Source organism: Ranitomeya variabilis, chromosome 8, assembly GCF_051348905.1.
Source record: "Ranitomeya variabilis isolate aRanVar5 chromosome 8, aRanVar5.hap1, whole genome shotgun sequence".
Classification (NCBI taxonomy): domain Eukaryota; kingdom Metazoa; phylum Chordata; class Amphibia; order Anura; family Dendrobatidae; genus Ranitomeya; species Ranitomeya variabilis.
This window is the reverse complement of record NC_135239.1, coordinates 4499802-4516481: the sequence shown is the minus strand read 5'-3', so window position 1 is coordinate 4516481 and position 16680 is coordinate 4499802. Positions and strand designations below refer to the sequence as shown.

General features: G+C 57.5%; 1 protein-coding gene across 3 annotated transcripts in view; it reads right to left on the bottom strand.

Annotated features, from left to right (window-relative positions):
* Positions 1 to 2191: 2191 nt before the first annotated feature.
* CCDC24 (coiled-coil domain containing 24) overlaps positions 2192 to 16680 on the bottom strand; it is a 174686-nt gene continuing 160197 nt past the window's right edge. For all 3 annotated transcript variants that reach the window (XM_077277517.1, XM_077277518.1, XM_077277516.1), the window contains 4 exons: positions 13190 to 13244; positions 4216 to 4285; positions 3722 to 3818; positions 2192 to 3038 (listed from right to left, as the gene is read on the bottom strand). In XM_077277517.1, the coding sequence (XP_077133632.1) occupies positions 2606 to 3038; positions 3722 to 3818; positions 4216 to 4285; positions 13190 to 13244 (655 nt within the window). In that variant the 3' untranslated portion in view covers positions 2192 to 2605. The remainder of the gene's footprint in view (positions 3039 to 3721; positions 3819 to 4215; positions 4286 to 13189; positions 13245 to 16680) is intronic.

Here is a 16680-nt window from a genome sequence, read left to right as displayed (position 1 = left end):
GCCCCACTGTATATGTGTCTGCCTGTGTGTATATATGTGTCTGCCTGTGTGTGTGTATATGTGCCATGTGTCTGCCTGTGTGTATATGTGTATCTCTGCCTGTATGTGTATATGTGTCTGCCTGTTTGTGTCTGACTGTCTGTCACACATAGCCTCCTGGTACTTCTCTCCAGCCCATACGGATGGACACCTGTTAATTGTTGTTCGTCATTTTCTAAACTTAAAGGGCTTTTGTCGGCACAGAATGACTGAACAAACTAAGCACAGGCGCTCGGAGCACCACTGCGGCCAATCATTTACCTGCACCTCCCCACGTGATTGTTTCCCTCAGTCTCCGCCCCTCTTCTTTGATTGACAGCTCTGGCTTCAGAGAGCAGAGAAGGAAGAAAATGGAAACCAAGCAGGGGGAAGGTGCAGGTAAATGATTGGCTGCAGTGGTGCTCCGAGAAGAATGTGCTTGGTTTGTACAGTCATGCGGTGCTGAGAGAGGCCCTTTAAAATCCTAGTACTAGCCATAGAATAGCAGCAGGGATGGCGGAAGGGAGAGGATGGCGGAAGGGAGAGGATGGCAGCGATGGTGGAAAAGGAGAGGATGGCGGAAGGGAGAGGATGGCAGGGGTGGCGAAAAGGAGAGAATGGCAGGGGTGGCGGAAAGGAGAGGATGGCATGGGTGGCAAAAAGGAGAGGGTGGCAGGGGTGGCGGAAAGGAGAGGATGGCAGGGAGAGGATGGCAGGGGTGGTGGAAGGGAGAGGATGGCAGGGGTGGTGGAAGGGAGAGGATGGCAGGGGTGGTGGAAAGGAAAGGATGGCAGGGGTGATGGAAGGGAGAGGATGGCAGGGGTGGTGGAAGGGAGAGGATGGCAGGGGTGGTGGAAGGGAGAGGATGGCAGGGGTGGTGGAAGGGAGAGGATGGCAGGGGTGATGGAAGGGAGAGGATGGCAGGGGTGGTGGAAGGGAGAGGATGGCAGGGGTGATGGAAGGGAGAGGATGGCAGGGGTGGTGGAAAGGAAAGGATGGCAGGGGTGGTGGAAGGGAGAGGATGGCAGGGGTGATGGAAGGGAGAGGATGGCAGGGGTGGTGGAAAGGAAAGGATGGCAGGGGTGGTGGAAGGGAGAGGATGGCAGCGATGGTGGAAAAGGAGAGGATGGCGGAAGGGAGAGGATGGCAGGGGTGGCGAAAAGGAGAGAATGGCAGGGGTGGCGGAAAGGAGAGGATGGCATGGGTGGCAAAAAGGAGAGGGTGGCAGGGGTGGCGGAAAGGAGAGGATGGCAGGGAGAGGATGGCAGGGGTGGTGGAAGGGAGAGGATGGCAGGGGTGGTGGAAGGGAGAGGATGGCAGGGGTGGTGGAAGGGAGAGGATGGCAGGGGTGGTGGAAGGGAGAGGATGGCAGGGGTGATGGAAGGGAGAGGATGGCAGGGGTGGTGGAAAGGAAAGGATGGCAGGGGTGATGGAAGGGAGAGGATGGCAGGGGTGGTGGAAGGGAGAGGATGGCAGGGGTGGTGGAAGGGAGAGGATGGCAGGGGTGGTGGAAGGGAGAGGATGGCAGGGGTGATGGAAGGGAGAGGATGGCAGGGGTGGTGGAAGGGAGAGGATGGCAGCGATGGTGGAAAAGGAGAGGATGGCGGAAGGGAGAGGATGGCAGGGGTGGCGAAAAGGAGAGGATGGCAGGGGTGGCGGAAAGGAGAGGATGGCAGGGGTGGCGGAAAGGAGAGGATGGCAGGGGTGGCGGAAAGGAGAGGGTGGCAGGGGGTGGCGGAAAGGAGAGGGTGGCAGGGGTGGCGGAAAGGAGAGGATGGCAGGGAGAGGATGGCAGGGGTGGTGGAAGGGAGAGGATGGCAGGGGTGGTGGAAGGGAGAGGATGGCAGGGATGGTGGAAGGGAGAGGATGGCAGGGGTGATGGAAGGGAGAGGATGGCAGGGGTGGTGGAAAGGAAAGGATGGCAGGGGTGGTGGAAGGGAGAGGATGGCAGGGATGGTGGACAGGAGAGGGTGGCAGGGTGAGGATAGTGGCTGTTAGGACACGGATAGGATGGCTGGGTGGGGTTGGCCCCGGGGCTTCCGCCCAGAGGTTACAGAATCCTGATGGCCACTGGACCAGAGACTTGTGAATCGATGAACTCATCTAATTGTAATGAAGTCTCAGCGGAGCGGAGCACTGGAGGACAGGTGTGCGGCCTACGGAACGTTCATCCTTTGCGGATTCTAGAAACTTTATTTATGGAAATGTAGAAAAATAATTTTCATCATTTCAGTGTAAAATCCTCTGGAAATGTCGGAAATGTGTTTTCCTTCTCATTTGGCCACCACAGTCTTGACAGGTTCCAGGACGCTTCTATAGCCGCCATGCTGTGTCCGTGCCGCCATGCTGTGTCCGTGCCGCCATGATGCTCTGTGCCGCCATGCTGTGTCCGTGCCGCCATGCTGTGTCCGTGCCGCCATGCTGTGTCAGTGCCGCCATGCTGTGTCCGTGCCGCCATGCTGTTCTGTGCCGCCATGCTGTGTCCGTGCCGCCATGATGCTCTGTGCCGCCATGCTGTTCTGTGCCGCCATGCTGTGTCCGTGCCGCCATGCTGTGTCCGTGCTTTGTAGAGATCATCCTCAGGGCACTAGGACTTCAGGTGAGTGCTCGCCCCGTTCTGCGCCACCCCTCGCCCCAGACTCCTCTCAGGGAGAGTCTTCACTCTACGGAAGGCTGGAGCGGAGCCAGAGCTGTCAGGCGGCCTCTGAACTTTGGGGGGTAGCGGCACAAGCCGAGTATTCACAGGGGTCTCCGATGTTCTGGGCGGCACTGCTCTATCGGCTGAGACACGTGGAGCTTGCACCTGTCCCCGGTTACAGAGAGGAGTGTACACTATGGAGAGCGGCTCCTCAGGACCCTTCACTGCAGACGCAGCAGCACAGGACGGGGCCCGGGGCCCTGAAGAACTTCTACTCACTGTCCTCCCTTCAGAACGAATCAGCTTTAGACTTGGGGGGGAACTCTGCAACTTCAGGGAACAGCTGAGGTCAGCGAACCCCCTGCTTCTGCAATCCAGCAACCTGGAGTTCAGAGAAGAGCGAGACCGTCATAAGGAGGGGAGAGGAGAGACCATCATAAAAAGGGGAGACCGTCATAATTAGGGGAGAGGAAAGGAGACTGTCATGAGGAGAGCAGACCATAAAGAGGGGAGAGGAGAGACCATCATAAAGAGGGGAGAGGAGAGACCATCATAATGAGGGAAAGTAGAGACCGTCATAATTAGGGGAGAGGAAAGGAGACCATAAAGAGGGGAGAGGAGAGACCATCATAATGAGGGAAAGTAGAGACCGTCATAAAAAGGGGAGACCGTCATAATTAGGGGAGAGGAAAGGAGACTGTCATGAGGAGAGCAGACCATAAAGAGGGGAGAGGAGAGACCATCATAAAGAGGGGAGAGGAGAGACCATCATAATGAGGGAAAGTAGAGACCGTCATAATTAGGGGAGAGGAAAGGAGACCATAAAGAGGGGAGAGGAGAGACCATCATAATGAGGGAAAGTAGAGACCGTCATAAAAAGGGGAGACCGTCATAATTAGGGGAGAGGAAAGGAGACTATCATGAGGAGAGCAGACCATAAAGAGGGGAGAGGAGAGACCATCATAAAGAGGGGAGAGGAGAGACCATCAAAATGAGGGAAAGTAGAGACCGTCATATGGAGGGGAGAGAAGACTGTCATGATGGAGGGGAGACAAAGACCATCACCTTGCGGTTTCTACTTTTCTGCAGGAGGGCCCAGAAGTCGCCGGCACCGGCTTATCCTGCAGATCTCTCTCCAGCCTCCTCCTCTCCTCCCGCAGCTCTAAAACAGACAATATACTACAGTTACTTCCAGAGCTGCAAGCGGGATAATGTTACCTGCAAACCTATGCAAAAATAAAATAATAGTGAGTGCAGCTCTGGAGGTGACTGGAGGATGAGACATGATGTATTGTGATGGGTTGTCATTATGATTTATAAAGAGAAAACACAGTAGTGACAATAAATGGCTTCACCCAACCTCTGACCATGAGCGGAGGAAAAGTGTTGGTGTTATCATTCATATTCTCTGAAAAAAGGACAAGAAAGCAAAAATTCTCCCGGCTGTGTAAACTTTTAAGCACAACTGTGGTCACATTCAGACTGAGGGGTCTTTGTGCCTTTGCACCATGGGGGCACGGTCACCCTGCAGGCATCTAGCGGTACTGCCACACTATCACCTGTGAGCGACGGCTCGGCCGCCAGGTCCCGTGTCTCATCTATCCTCAGTCGCTCGTCCTCCAGACGCTGCTGTAAGGACACAAGATAAATCACATTACAGCTCCGTCCAGGGGTCCGAGATCCCCCAAACAAGTCAATTCATCATATGACTCCAGAATCAGCGCAGTAACAATATATGGATAATACTCCACAGTTTTCCATGATTCCAGTGGCAATTTAAGAAGGACAGATCAATAAGTCACCAGCAGAGGGCGAACTTGTCATAGGAAACACTGATATTCTGCAGCAGAAGAGAGTAAATGGGACATAAGGGACCGCCACCGACACTGGGGGTGCAGGACACCGACACCGGGGGTGCAGGACACCGACACTGGGGGTGCAGGACAGCGACACCGGGGGTGCAGGACACCGACACCGGGGGTGCAGGACAGCGACACCGGGGGTGCAGGACAGCGACACCGGGGGTGCAGGACAGCGACACTGGGGGTGCAGGACACCGACACTGGGGGTGCAGGACACCGACACTGGGGGTGCAGGACAGCGACACTGGGGGTGCAGGACAGCAACACTGGGGGTGCAGGACAGCGACACTGACACCGGGGGTGCAGGACAGCGACACCGACACTGGGGGTGCAGGACAGCGACACCGACACTGGGGGTGCAAGACATCGACACCGATACTTGGGGTGCAGGACAGCGACACCGACACTGGGGGTGCAGGACACCGACACTGGGGGTGCAGGACAGCGACACCGACACTGGGGGTGCAGGACATCGACACCGACACTGGGGGTGCAAGACATCGACACCGACACTTGGGGTGCAGGACAGCGACACCGACACTGGGGGTGCAGGACATCGACACCGACACTGGGGGTGCAGGACACCGACACAGGGGGTGCAGGACAGCGACACCGACACTGGGGGTGCAGGACATCGACACCGACACTGGGGGTGCAAGACATCGACACCGACACTTGGGGTGCAGGACAGCGACACCGACACTGGGGGTGCAGGACATCGACACCGACACTGGGGGTGCAGGACACCGACACGGGGTGCAGGACAGTGATACCGACACTGGGGGTGCATGCAGGACAGCGACACCGACACTGGGGGTGCATGCAGGACAGCGACACCGACACTGGGGGTGCAGGACAGCGACACTGGGGGTGCAGGACAGCGACACCGACACTGGGGGTGCAGGACATCGACACCGACACTGGGGGTGCAGGACACCGACACTGGGGGTGCAGGACAGCGACACTGAGGGTGCAGGACAGCGACACCGACACTGGGGGTGCAGGACACCGACACTGGGGGTGCAGGACATCGACACCGACACTGGGAGTGCAGGACACCGACACTGGGGGTGCAGGACACCGACACTGAGGGTGCAGGACAGCGACACCGACACTGGGGGTGCAGGACAGCGACACTGGGGGTGCAGGACAGCGACACCGACACTGGGGGTGCAGGACAGCGACACTGGGGTTGCAGGACAGCGACACTGGGGGTGCAGGACAGCAACACTGACACCGGGGGTGCAGGACAGCGACACCGACACTGGGGGTGCAGGACAGCGACACTGGGGGTGCAGGACAGCAACACTGACACCGGGGGTGCAGGACAGCGACACCGACACTGGGGGTGCAGGACAGCGACACCGACACTGGGGGTGCAAGACATCGACACCGACACTTGGGGTGCAGGACAGCGACACCGACACTGGGGGTGCAGGACATCGACACCGACACTGGGGGTGCAGGACACCGACACCGACACTGGGAGTGCAGGACACCGACACTGGGGGTGCAGGACACCGACACTGGGGGTGCAGGACACCGACACTGGGGGTGCAGGACAGCGACACTGGGGGTGCAGGACAGCAACACTGACACCGGGGGTGCAGGACAGCGACACCGACACTGGGGGTGCAGGACAGCGACACCGACACTGGGGGTGCAGGACACCGACACTGGGGGTGCAGGACAGCGACACCGACACTGGGGGTGCAGGACATCGACACCGACACTGGGGGTGCAAGACATCGACACCGACACTTGGGGTGCAGGACAGCGACACCGACACTGGGGGTGCAGGACATCGACACCGACACTGGGGGTGCAGGACACCGACACCGACACTGGGAGTGCAGGACACCGACACTGGGGGTGCAGGACACCGACACTGGGGGTGCAGGACACCGACACTGGGGGTGCAGGACAGCGACACTGGGGGTGCAGGACAGCAACACTGACACCGGGGGTGCAGGACAGCGACACCGACACTGGGGGTGCAGGACAGCGACACTGGGGGTGCAGGACAGCGACACTGGGGGTGCAGGACAGCAACACTGACACCGGGGGTGCAGGACAGCGACACCGACACTGGGGGTGCAGGACAGCGACACTGGGGGTGCAGGACAGCGACACTGGGGGTGCAGGACAGCAACACTGACACCGGGGGTGCAGGACAGCGACACCGACACTGGGGGTGCAGGACAGCGACACCGACACTGGGGGTGCAAGACATCGACACCGACACTTGGGGTGCAGGACAGCGACACCGACACTGGGGGTGCAGGACACCGACACTGGGGGTGCAGGACAGCGACACCGACACTGGGGGGGCAGGACATCGACACCGACACTGGGGGTGCAGGACAGCGACACCGACACTGGGGGTGCAGGACACCGACACTGGGGGTGCAGGACAGCGACACCGACACTGGGGGTGCAGGACATCGACACCGACACTGGGGGTGCAAGACACCGACACTTGGGGTGCAGGACAGCGACACCGACACTGGGGGTGCAGGACATCGACACCGACACTGGGGGTGCAAGACATCGACACCGACACTTGGGGTGCAGGACAGCGACACCGACACTGGGAGTGCAGGACACCGACACCGACACTGGGGGTGCAGGACACCGACACGGGGCGCAGGACAGCGATACCGACACTGGGGGTGCATGCAGGACAGCGACACCGACACTGGGGGTGCAGGACAGCGACACTGGGGGTGCAGGACAGCGACACCGACACTGGGGGTGCAGGACATCGACACCGACACTGGGGGTGCAGGACACCGACACTGGGGGTGCAGGACACCGACACTGAGGGTGCAGGACAGCGACACCGACACTGGGGGTGCAGGACAGCGACACTGGGGGTGCAGGACAGCAACACTGACACCGGGGGTGCAGGACAGCGACACCGACACTGGGGGTGCAGGACAGCGACACTGGGGGTGCAGGACAGCAACACTGACACCGGGGGTGCAGGACAGCGACACCGACACTGGGGGTGCAGGACAGCGACACTGGGGGTGCAGGACAGCAACACTGGGGGTGCAGGACAGCAACACTGACACCGGGGGTGCAGGACAGCGACACCGACACTGGGGGTGCAGGACAGCGACACCGACACTGGGGGTGCAAGACATCGACACCGACACTGGGGGTGCAGGACAGCGACACCGACACTGGGGGTGCAGGACACCGACACTGGGGGTGCAGGACAGCGACACCGACACTGGGGGTGCAGGACATCGACACCGACACTGGGGGTGCAAGACATCGACACCGACACTTGGGGTGCAGGACAGCGACACCGACACTGGGGGTGCAGGACATCGACACCGACACTGGGGGTGCAGGACACCGACACAGGGGGTGCAGGACAGCGACACCGACACTGGGGGTGCAGGACATCGACACCGACACTTGGGGTGCAGGACAGCGACACCGACACTGGGGGTGCAGGACATCAACACCGACACTGGGGGTGCAGGACACCGACACGGGGTGCAGGACAGTGATACCGACACTGGGGGTGCATGCAGGACAGCGACACCGACACTGGGGGTGCATGCAGGACAGCGACACCGACACTGGGGGTGCAGGACAGCGACACTGGGGGTGCAGGACAGCGACACCGACACTGGGGGTGCAGGACATCGACACCGACACTGGGGGTGCAGGACACCGACACTGGGGGTGCAGGACAGCGACACTGAGGGTGCAGGACAGCGACACCGACACTGGGGGTGCAGGACACCGACACTGGGGGTGCAGGACATCGACACCGACACTGGGAGTGCAGGACACCGACACTGGGCGTGCAGGACACCGACACTGAGGGTGCAGGACAGCGACACCGACACTGGGGGTGCAGGACAGCGACACTGGGGGTGCAGGACAGCAACACTGACACCGGGGGTGCAGGACAGCGACACCGACACTGGGGGTGCAGGACAGCGACACTGGGGTTGCAGGACAGCGACACTGGGGGTGCAGGACAGCAACACTGACACCGGGGGTGCAGGACAGCGACACCGACACTGGGGGTGCAGGACAGCGACACTGGGGGTGCAGGACAGCGACACTGGGGGTGCAGGACAGCAACACTGACACTGGGGGTGCAGGACAGCGACACCGACACTGGGGGTGCAGGACAGCGACACCGACACTGGGGGTGCAAGACATCGACACCGACACTTGGGGTGCAGGACAGCGACACCGACACTGGGGGTGCAGGACACCGACACTGGGGGTGCAGGACAGCGACACCGACACTGGGGGTGCAGGACATCGACACCGACACTGGGGGTGCAGGACAGCGACACCGACACTGGGGGTGCAGGACACCGACACTGGGGGTGCAGGACAGCGACACCGACACTGGGGGTGCAGGACATCGACACCGACACTGGGGGTGCAAGACATCGACACCGACACTTGGGGTGCAGGACAGCGACACCGACACTGGGGGTGCAGGACATCGACACCGACACTGGGGGTGCAGGACACCGACACCGACACTGGGAGTGCAGGACACCGACACTGGGGGTGCAGGACACCGACACTGAGGGTGCAGGACACCGACACCGACACTGGGGGTGCAGGACAGCGACACTGGGGGTGCAGGACAGCAACACTGACACCGGGGGTGCAGGACAGCGACACCGACACTGGGGGTGCAGGACAGCGACACTGGGGGTGCAGGACAGCGACACTGGGGGTGCAGGACAGCAACACTGACACCGGGGGTGCAGGACAGCGACACCGACACTGGGGGTGCAGGACAGCGACACTGGGGGTGCAGGACAGCGACACTGGGGGTGCAGGACAGCAACACTGACACCGGGGGTGCAGGACAGCGACACCGACACTGGGGGTGCAGGACAGAGACACCGACACTGGGGGTGCAAGACATCGACACCGACACTTGGGGTGCAGGACAGCGACACCGACACTGGGGGTGCAGGACACCGACACTGGGGGTGCAGGACAGCGACACCGACACTGGGGGGGCAGGACATCGACACCGACACTGGGGGTGCAGGACAGCGACACCGACACTGGGGGTGCAGGACACCGACACTGGGGGTGCAGGACAGCGACACCGACACTGGGGGTGCAGGACATCGACACCGACACTGGGGGTGCAAGACACCGACACTTGGGGTGCAGGACAGCGACACCGACACTGGGGGTGCAGGACATCGACACCGACACTTGGGGTGCAGGACAGCGACACCGACACTGGGAGTGCAGGACACCGACACTGGGGGTGCAGGACACCGACACTGAGGGTGCAGGACAGCGACACCGACACTGGGGGTGCAGGACAGCGACACTGGGGGTGCAGGACAGCAACACTGACACCGGGGGTGCAGGACAGCGACACCGACACTGGGGGTGCAGGACAGCGACACTGGGGGTGCAGGACAGCAACACTGACACCGGGGGTGCAGGACAGCGACACCGACACTGGGGGTGCAGGACAGCGACACTGGGGGTGCAGGACAGCAACACTGGGGGTGCAGGACAGCAACGCTGACACCGAGGGTGCAGGACAGCGACACCGACACTGGGGGTGCAGGACAGCGACACCGACACTGGGGGTGCAAGACATCGACACCGACACTTGGGGTGCAGGACAGCGACACCGACACTGGGGGTGCAGGACACCGACACTGGGGGTGCAGGACAGCGACACCGACACTGGGGGTGCAGGACATCGACACCGACACTGGGGGTGCAAGACATCGACACCGACACTTGGGGTGCAGGACAGCGACACCGACACTGGGGGTGCAGGACATCGACACCGACACTGGGGGTGCAGGACACCGACACAGGGGGTGCAGGACAGCGACACCGACACTGGGGGTGCAGGACATCGACACCGACACTTGGGGTGCAGGACAGCGACACCGACACTGGGGGTGCAGGACATCAACACCGACACTGGGGGTGCAGGACTCCGACACGGGGTGCAGGACAGTGATACCGACACTGGGGGTGCATGCAGGACAGCGACACCGACACTGGGGGTGCATGCAGGACAGCGACACCGACACTGGGGGTGCAGGACAGCGACACTGGGGGTGCAGGACAGCGACACCGACACTGGGGGTGCAGGACATCGACACCGACACTGGGGGTGCAGGACACCGACACTGGGGGTGCAGGACAGCGACACTGAGGGTGCAGGACAGCGACACCGACACTGGGGGTGCAGGACACCGACACTGGGGGTGCAGGACATCGACACCGACACTGGGAGTGCAGGACACCGACACTGGGCGTGCAGGACACCGACACTGAGGGTGCAGGACAGCGACACCGACACTGGGGGTGCAGGACAGCGACACTGGGGGAGCAGGACAGCAACACTGACACCGGGGGTGCAGGACAGCGACACCGACACTGGGGGTGCAGGACAGCGACACTGGGGTTGCAGGACAGCGACACTGGGGGTGCAGGACAGCAACACTGACACCGGGGGTGCAGGACAGCGACACCGACACTGGGGGTGCAGGACAGCGACACTGGGGGTGCAGGACAGCGACACTGGGGGTGCAGGACAGCAACACTGACACTGGGGGTGCAGGACAGCGACACCGACACTGGGGGTGCAGGACAGCGACACCGACACTGGGGGTGCAAGACATCGACACCGACACTTGGGGTGCAGGACAGCGACACCGACACTGGGGGTGCAGGACACCGACACTGGGGGTGCAGGACAGCGACACCGACACTGGGGGTGCAGGACATCGACACCGACACTGGGGGTGCAGGACAGCGACACCGACACTGGGGGTGCAGGACACCGACACTGGGGGTGCAGGACAGCGACACCGACACTGGGGGTGCAGGACATCGACACCGACACTGGGGGTGCAAGACATCGACACCGACACTTGGGGTGCAGGACAGCGACACCGACACTGGGGGTGCAGGACATCGACACCGACACTGGGGGTGCAGGACACCGACACCGACACTGGGAGTGCAGGACACCGACACTGGGGGTGCAGGACACCGACACTGAGGGTGCAGGACACCGACACCGACACTGGGGGTGCAGGACAGCGACACTGGGGGTGCAGGACAGCAACACTGACACCGGGGGTGCAGGACAGCGACACCGACACTGGGGGTGCAGGACAGCGACACTGGGGGTGCAGGACAGCGACACTGGGGGTGCAGGACAGCAACACTGACACCGGGGGTGCAGGACAGCGACACCGACACTGGGGGTGCAGGACAGCGACACTGGGGGTGCAGGACAGCGACACTGGGGGTGCAGGACAGCAACACTGACACCGGGGGTGCAGGACAGCGACACCGACACTGGGGGTGCAGGACAGAGACACCGACACTGGGGGTGCAAGACATCGACACCGACACTTGGGGTGCAGGACAGCGACACCGACACTGGGGGTGCAGGACACCGACACTGGGGGTGCAGGACAGCGACACCGACACTGGGGGGGCAGGACATCGACACCGACACTGGGGGTGCAGGACAGCGACACCGACACTGGGGGTGCAGGACACCGACACTGGGGGTGCAAGACACCGACACTTGGGGTGCAGGACAGCGACACCGACACTGGGGGTGCAGGACATCGACACCGACACTTGGGGTGCAGGACAGCGACACCGACACTGGGAGTGCAGGACACCGACACTGGGGGTGCAGGACACCGACACTGAGGGTGCAGGACAGCGACACCGACACTGGGGGTGCAGGACAGCGACACTGGGGGTGCAGGACAGCAACACTGACACCGGGGGTGCAGGACAGCGACACCGACACTGGGGGTGCAGGACAGCGACACCGACACTGGGGGTGCAGGACAGCGACACTGGGGGTGCAGGACAGCAACACTGACACCGGGGGTGCAGGACAGCGACACCGACACTGGGGGTGCAGGACAGCGACACTGGGGGTGCAGGACAGCAACACTGACACCGGGGGTGCAGGACAGCGACACCGACACTGGGGGTGCAGGACAGCGACACTGGGGGTGCAGGACAGCAACACTGGGGGTGCAGGACAGCAACACTGACACCGAGGGTGCAGGACAGCGACACCGACACTGGGGGTGCAGGACAGCGACACCGACACTGGGGGTGCAAGACATCGACACCGACACTTGGGGTGCAGGACAGCGACACCGACACTGGGGGTGCAGGACACCGACACTGGGGGTGCAGGACAGCGACACCGACACTGGGGGTGCAGGACATCGACACCGACACTGGGGGTGCAAGACATCGACACCGACACTTGGGGTGCAGGACAGCGACACCGACACTGGGGGTGCAGGACATCGACACCGACACTGGGGGTGCAGGACACCGACACAGGGGGTGCAGGACAGCGACACCGACACTGGGGGTGCAGGACATCGACACCGACACTTGGGGTGCAGGACAGCGACACCGACACTGGGGGTGCAGGACATCAACACCGACACTGGGGGTGCAGGACTCCGACACGGGGTGCAGGACAGTGATACCGACACTGGGGGTGCATGCAGGACAGCGACACCGACACTGGGGGTGCATGCAGGACAGCGACACCGACACTGGGGGTGCATGCAGGACAGCGACACCGACACTGGGGGTGCAGGACAGCGACACCGACCCTCAGGGTGATTATTACCTGCAGGATGATTATATCTTTCTCTAGGTTGTGGCATTCCTCTTCCAGTAATGATCTGTAACATAAAAAACACTGGAGATGATGAATTCTTATCTTCTCTCTCTTCTTCATCCTTCTCCTCTCCTGTGTATATACTGTACTTTGTAAATTGTAAACTCCTACACGCAGGCTATTATTATCTTTGTTTTAATTATTATATTATCTTGAATGTTGTTACTTATGATTGTTGTATATGAACTGTGGAATTGTAAAGAACAGCGGAATAAGTTGGCGCTATATAAATACAAATTATTATTATACTCCCCCTATATACAGTGTATACACAGATACTCCCCCTGTATATACAGTGTATACACACACAGATACTCCCCCTGTATATACAGTGTATACACAGATACTCCCCCTATATACAGTGTATACACAGATACTCCCCCTGTATATACAGTGTATACACACAGATACTCCCCCTGTATATACAGTGTATACACACAGATACTCCCCCTGTATATACAGTGTATATACACACAGATACTCCCCCTGTATATACAGTGTATACACACAGATACTCCCCCTGTATATACAGTGTATACACACAGATACTCCCCCTGTATATACAGTGTATACACACAGATACTCCCCCTGTATATACAGTGTATACACACAGATACTCCCCCTGTATATACAGTGTATACACACAGATACTCCCCCTGTATATACAGTGTATACACACAGATACTCCCCCTGTATATACAGTGTATACACACAGATACTCCCCCTATATACAGTGTATACACAGATACTCCCCCTATATACAGTGTATACACAGATACTCCCCCTGTATATACAGTGTATACACAGATACTCCCCCTATATACAGTGTATACACAGATACTCCCCCTATATACAGTGTATACACATAGATACTCCCCCTGTATATACAGTGTATACACACAGATACTCCCCCTGTATATACAGTGTATACACACAGATACTCCCCCTGTATATACAGTGTATACACACAGATACTCCCCCTGTATATACAGTGTATACACACAGATACTCCCCCTGTATATACAGTGTATACACACAGATACTCCCCCTGTATATACAGTGTATACACACAGATACTCCCCCTGTATATACAGTGTATACACACAGATACTCCCCCTGTATATACAGTGTATACACATAGATACTCCCCCTGTATATACAGTGTATACACACAGATACTCCCCCTGTATATACAGTGTATACACACAGATACTCCCCCTGTATATACAGTGTATACACACAGATACTCCCCCTGTATATACAGTGTATACACACAGATACTCCCCCTGTATATACAGTGTATACACACAGATACTCCCCCTGTATATACAGTGTATACACACAGATACTCCCCCTGTATATACAGTGTATACACACAGATACTCCCCCTGTATATACAGTGTATACACACAGATACTCCCCCTGTATATACAGTGTATACACACAGATACTCCCCCTGTATATACAGTGTATACACACAGATACTCCCCCTGTATATACAGTGTATATACACACAGATACTCCCCCTGTATATACAGTGTATACACACAGATACTCCCCCTGTATATACAGTGTATACATATAGATACTCCCCCTGTATATACAGTGTATACATATAGATACTCCCCCTGTATATACAGTGTATACACACAGATACTCCCCCTGTATATACAGTGTATACACACACAGATACTCCCCCTGTATATACAGTGTATACACACAGATACTCCCCCTGTATATACAGTGTATACACACAGATACTCCCCCTGTATATACAGTGTATACACACAGATACTCCCCCTGTTTATACAGTGTATACACACAGATACTCCCCCTGTATATACAGTGTATACACACACAGATACTCCCCCTATATACAGTGTATACACAGATACTCCCCCTGTATATACAGTGTATACACACAGATACTCCCCCTGTATATACAGTGTATATACACACAGATACTCCCCCTGTATATACAGTGTATACACACAGATACTCCCCCTGTATATACAGTGTATACATATAGATACTCCCCCTGTATATACAGTGTATACACATAGATACTCCCCCTGTATATACAGTGTATACACACAGATACTCCCCCTGTATATACAGTGTATACACACACAGATACTCCCCCTGTATATACAGTGTATACACACAGATACTCCCCCTGTATATACAGTGTATACACACAGATACTCCCCCTGTATATACAGTGTATACACACATAGATACTCCCCCTGTATATACAGTGTATACACACAGATACTCCCCCTGTATATACAGTGTATACACACAGATACTCCCCCTGTATATACAGTGTATACACACAGATACTCCCCCTGTATATACAGTGTATACACACAGATACTCCCCCTGTATATACAGTGTATACACACAGATACTCCCCCTGTATATACAGTGTATACACACAGATACTCCCCCTGTATATACAGTGTATACACACAGATACTCCCCCTGTATATACAGTGTATACACACAGATACTCCCCCTGTATATACAGTGTATACACATAGATACTCCCCCTATATACAGTGTATACACAGATACTCCCCCTGTATATACAGTGTATACACACAGACACTCCCCCTGTATATACAGTGTATACACACAGATACTCCCCCTGTATATACAGTGTATACACACAGATACTCCCCCTGTATATACAGTGTATACACACAGATACTCCCCCTGTATATACAGTGTATACACATAGATACTCCCCCTGTATATACAGTGTATACACACAGATACTCCCCCTGTATATACAGTGTATACACACAGATACTCCCCCTGTATATACACAGTGTATACACACAGATACTCCCCCTGTATATACAGTGTATACACATAGATACTCCCCCTGTATATACACAGTGTATACACACAGATACTCCCCCTGTATATACAGTGTATACACACAGATACTCCCCCTGTATACACAGTGTATACACACAGATACTCCCCCTGTATACACAGTGTATACACACAGATACTCCCCCTGTATATACAGTGTATACACATAGATACTCCCCCTGTATATACAGTGTATACACACAGATACTCCCCCTGTATATACAGTGTATACACACAGATACTCCCCCTGTATATACAGTGTATACACACAGATACTCCCCCTGTATACACAGTGTATACACACAGATACTCCCCCTGTATATACACAGTGTATACACACAGATACTCCCCCTGTATACACAGTGTATACACACAGATACTCCCCCTGTATATACAGTGTATACACATAGATACTCCCCCTGTATACACAGTGTATACACACAGATACTCCCCCTGTATATACAGTATAAAGTATAAAGAAGCTTCCAGCAGACCTGAAATACAGCGGATGCTGCACCACTTCTACAACCTCAAGTACAAGCCAAACCCAGAGGGAG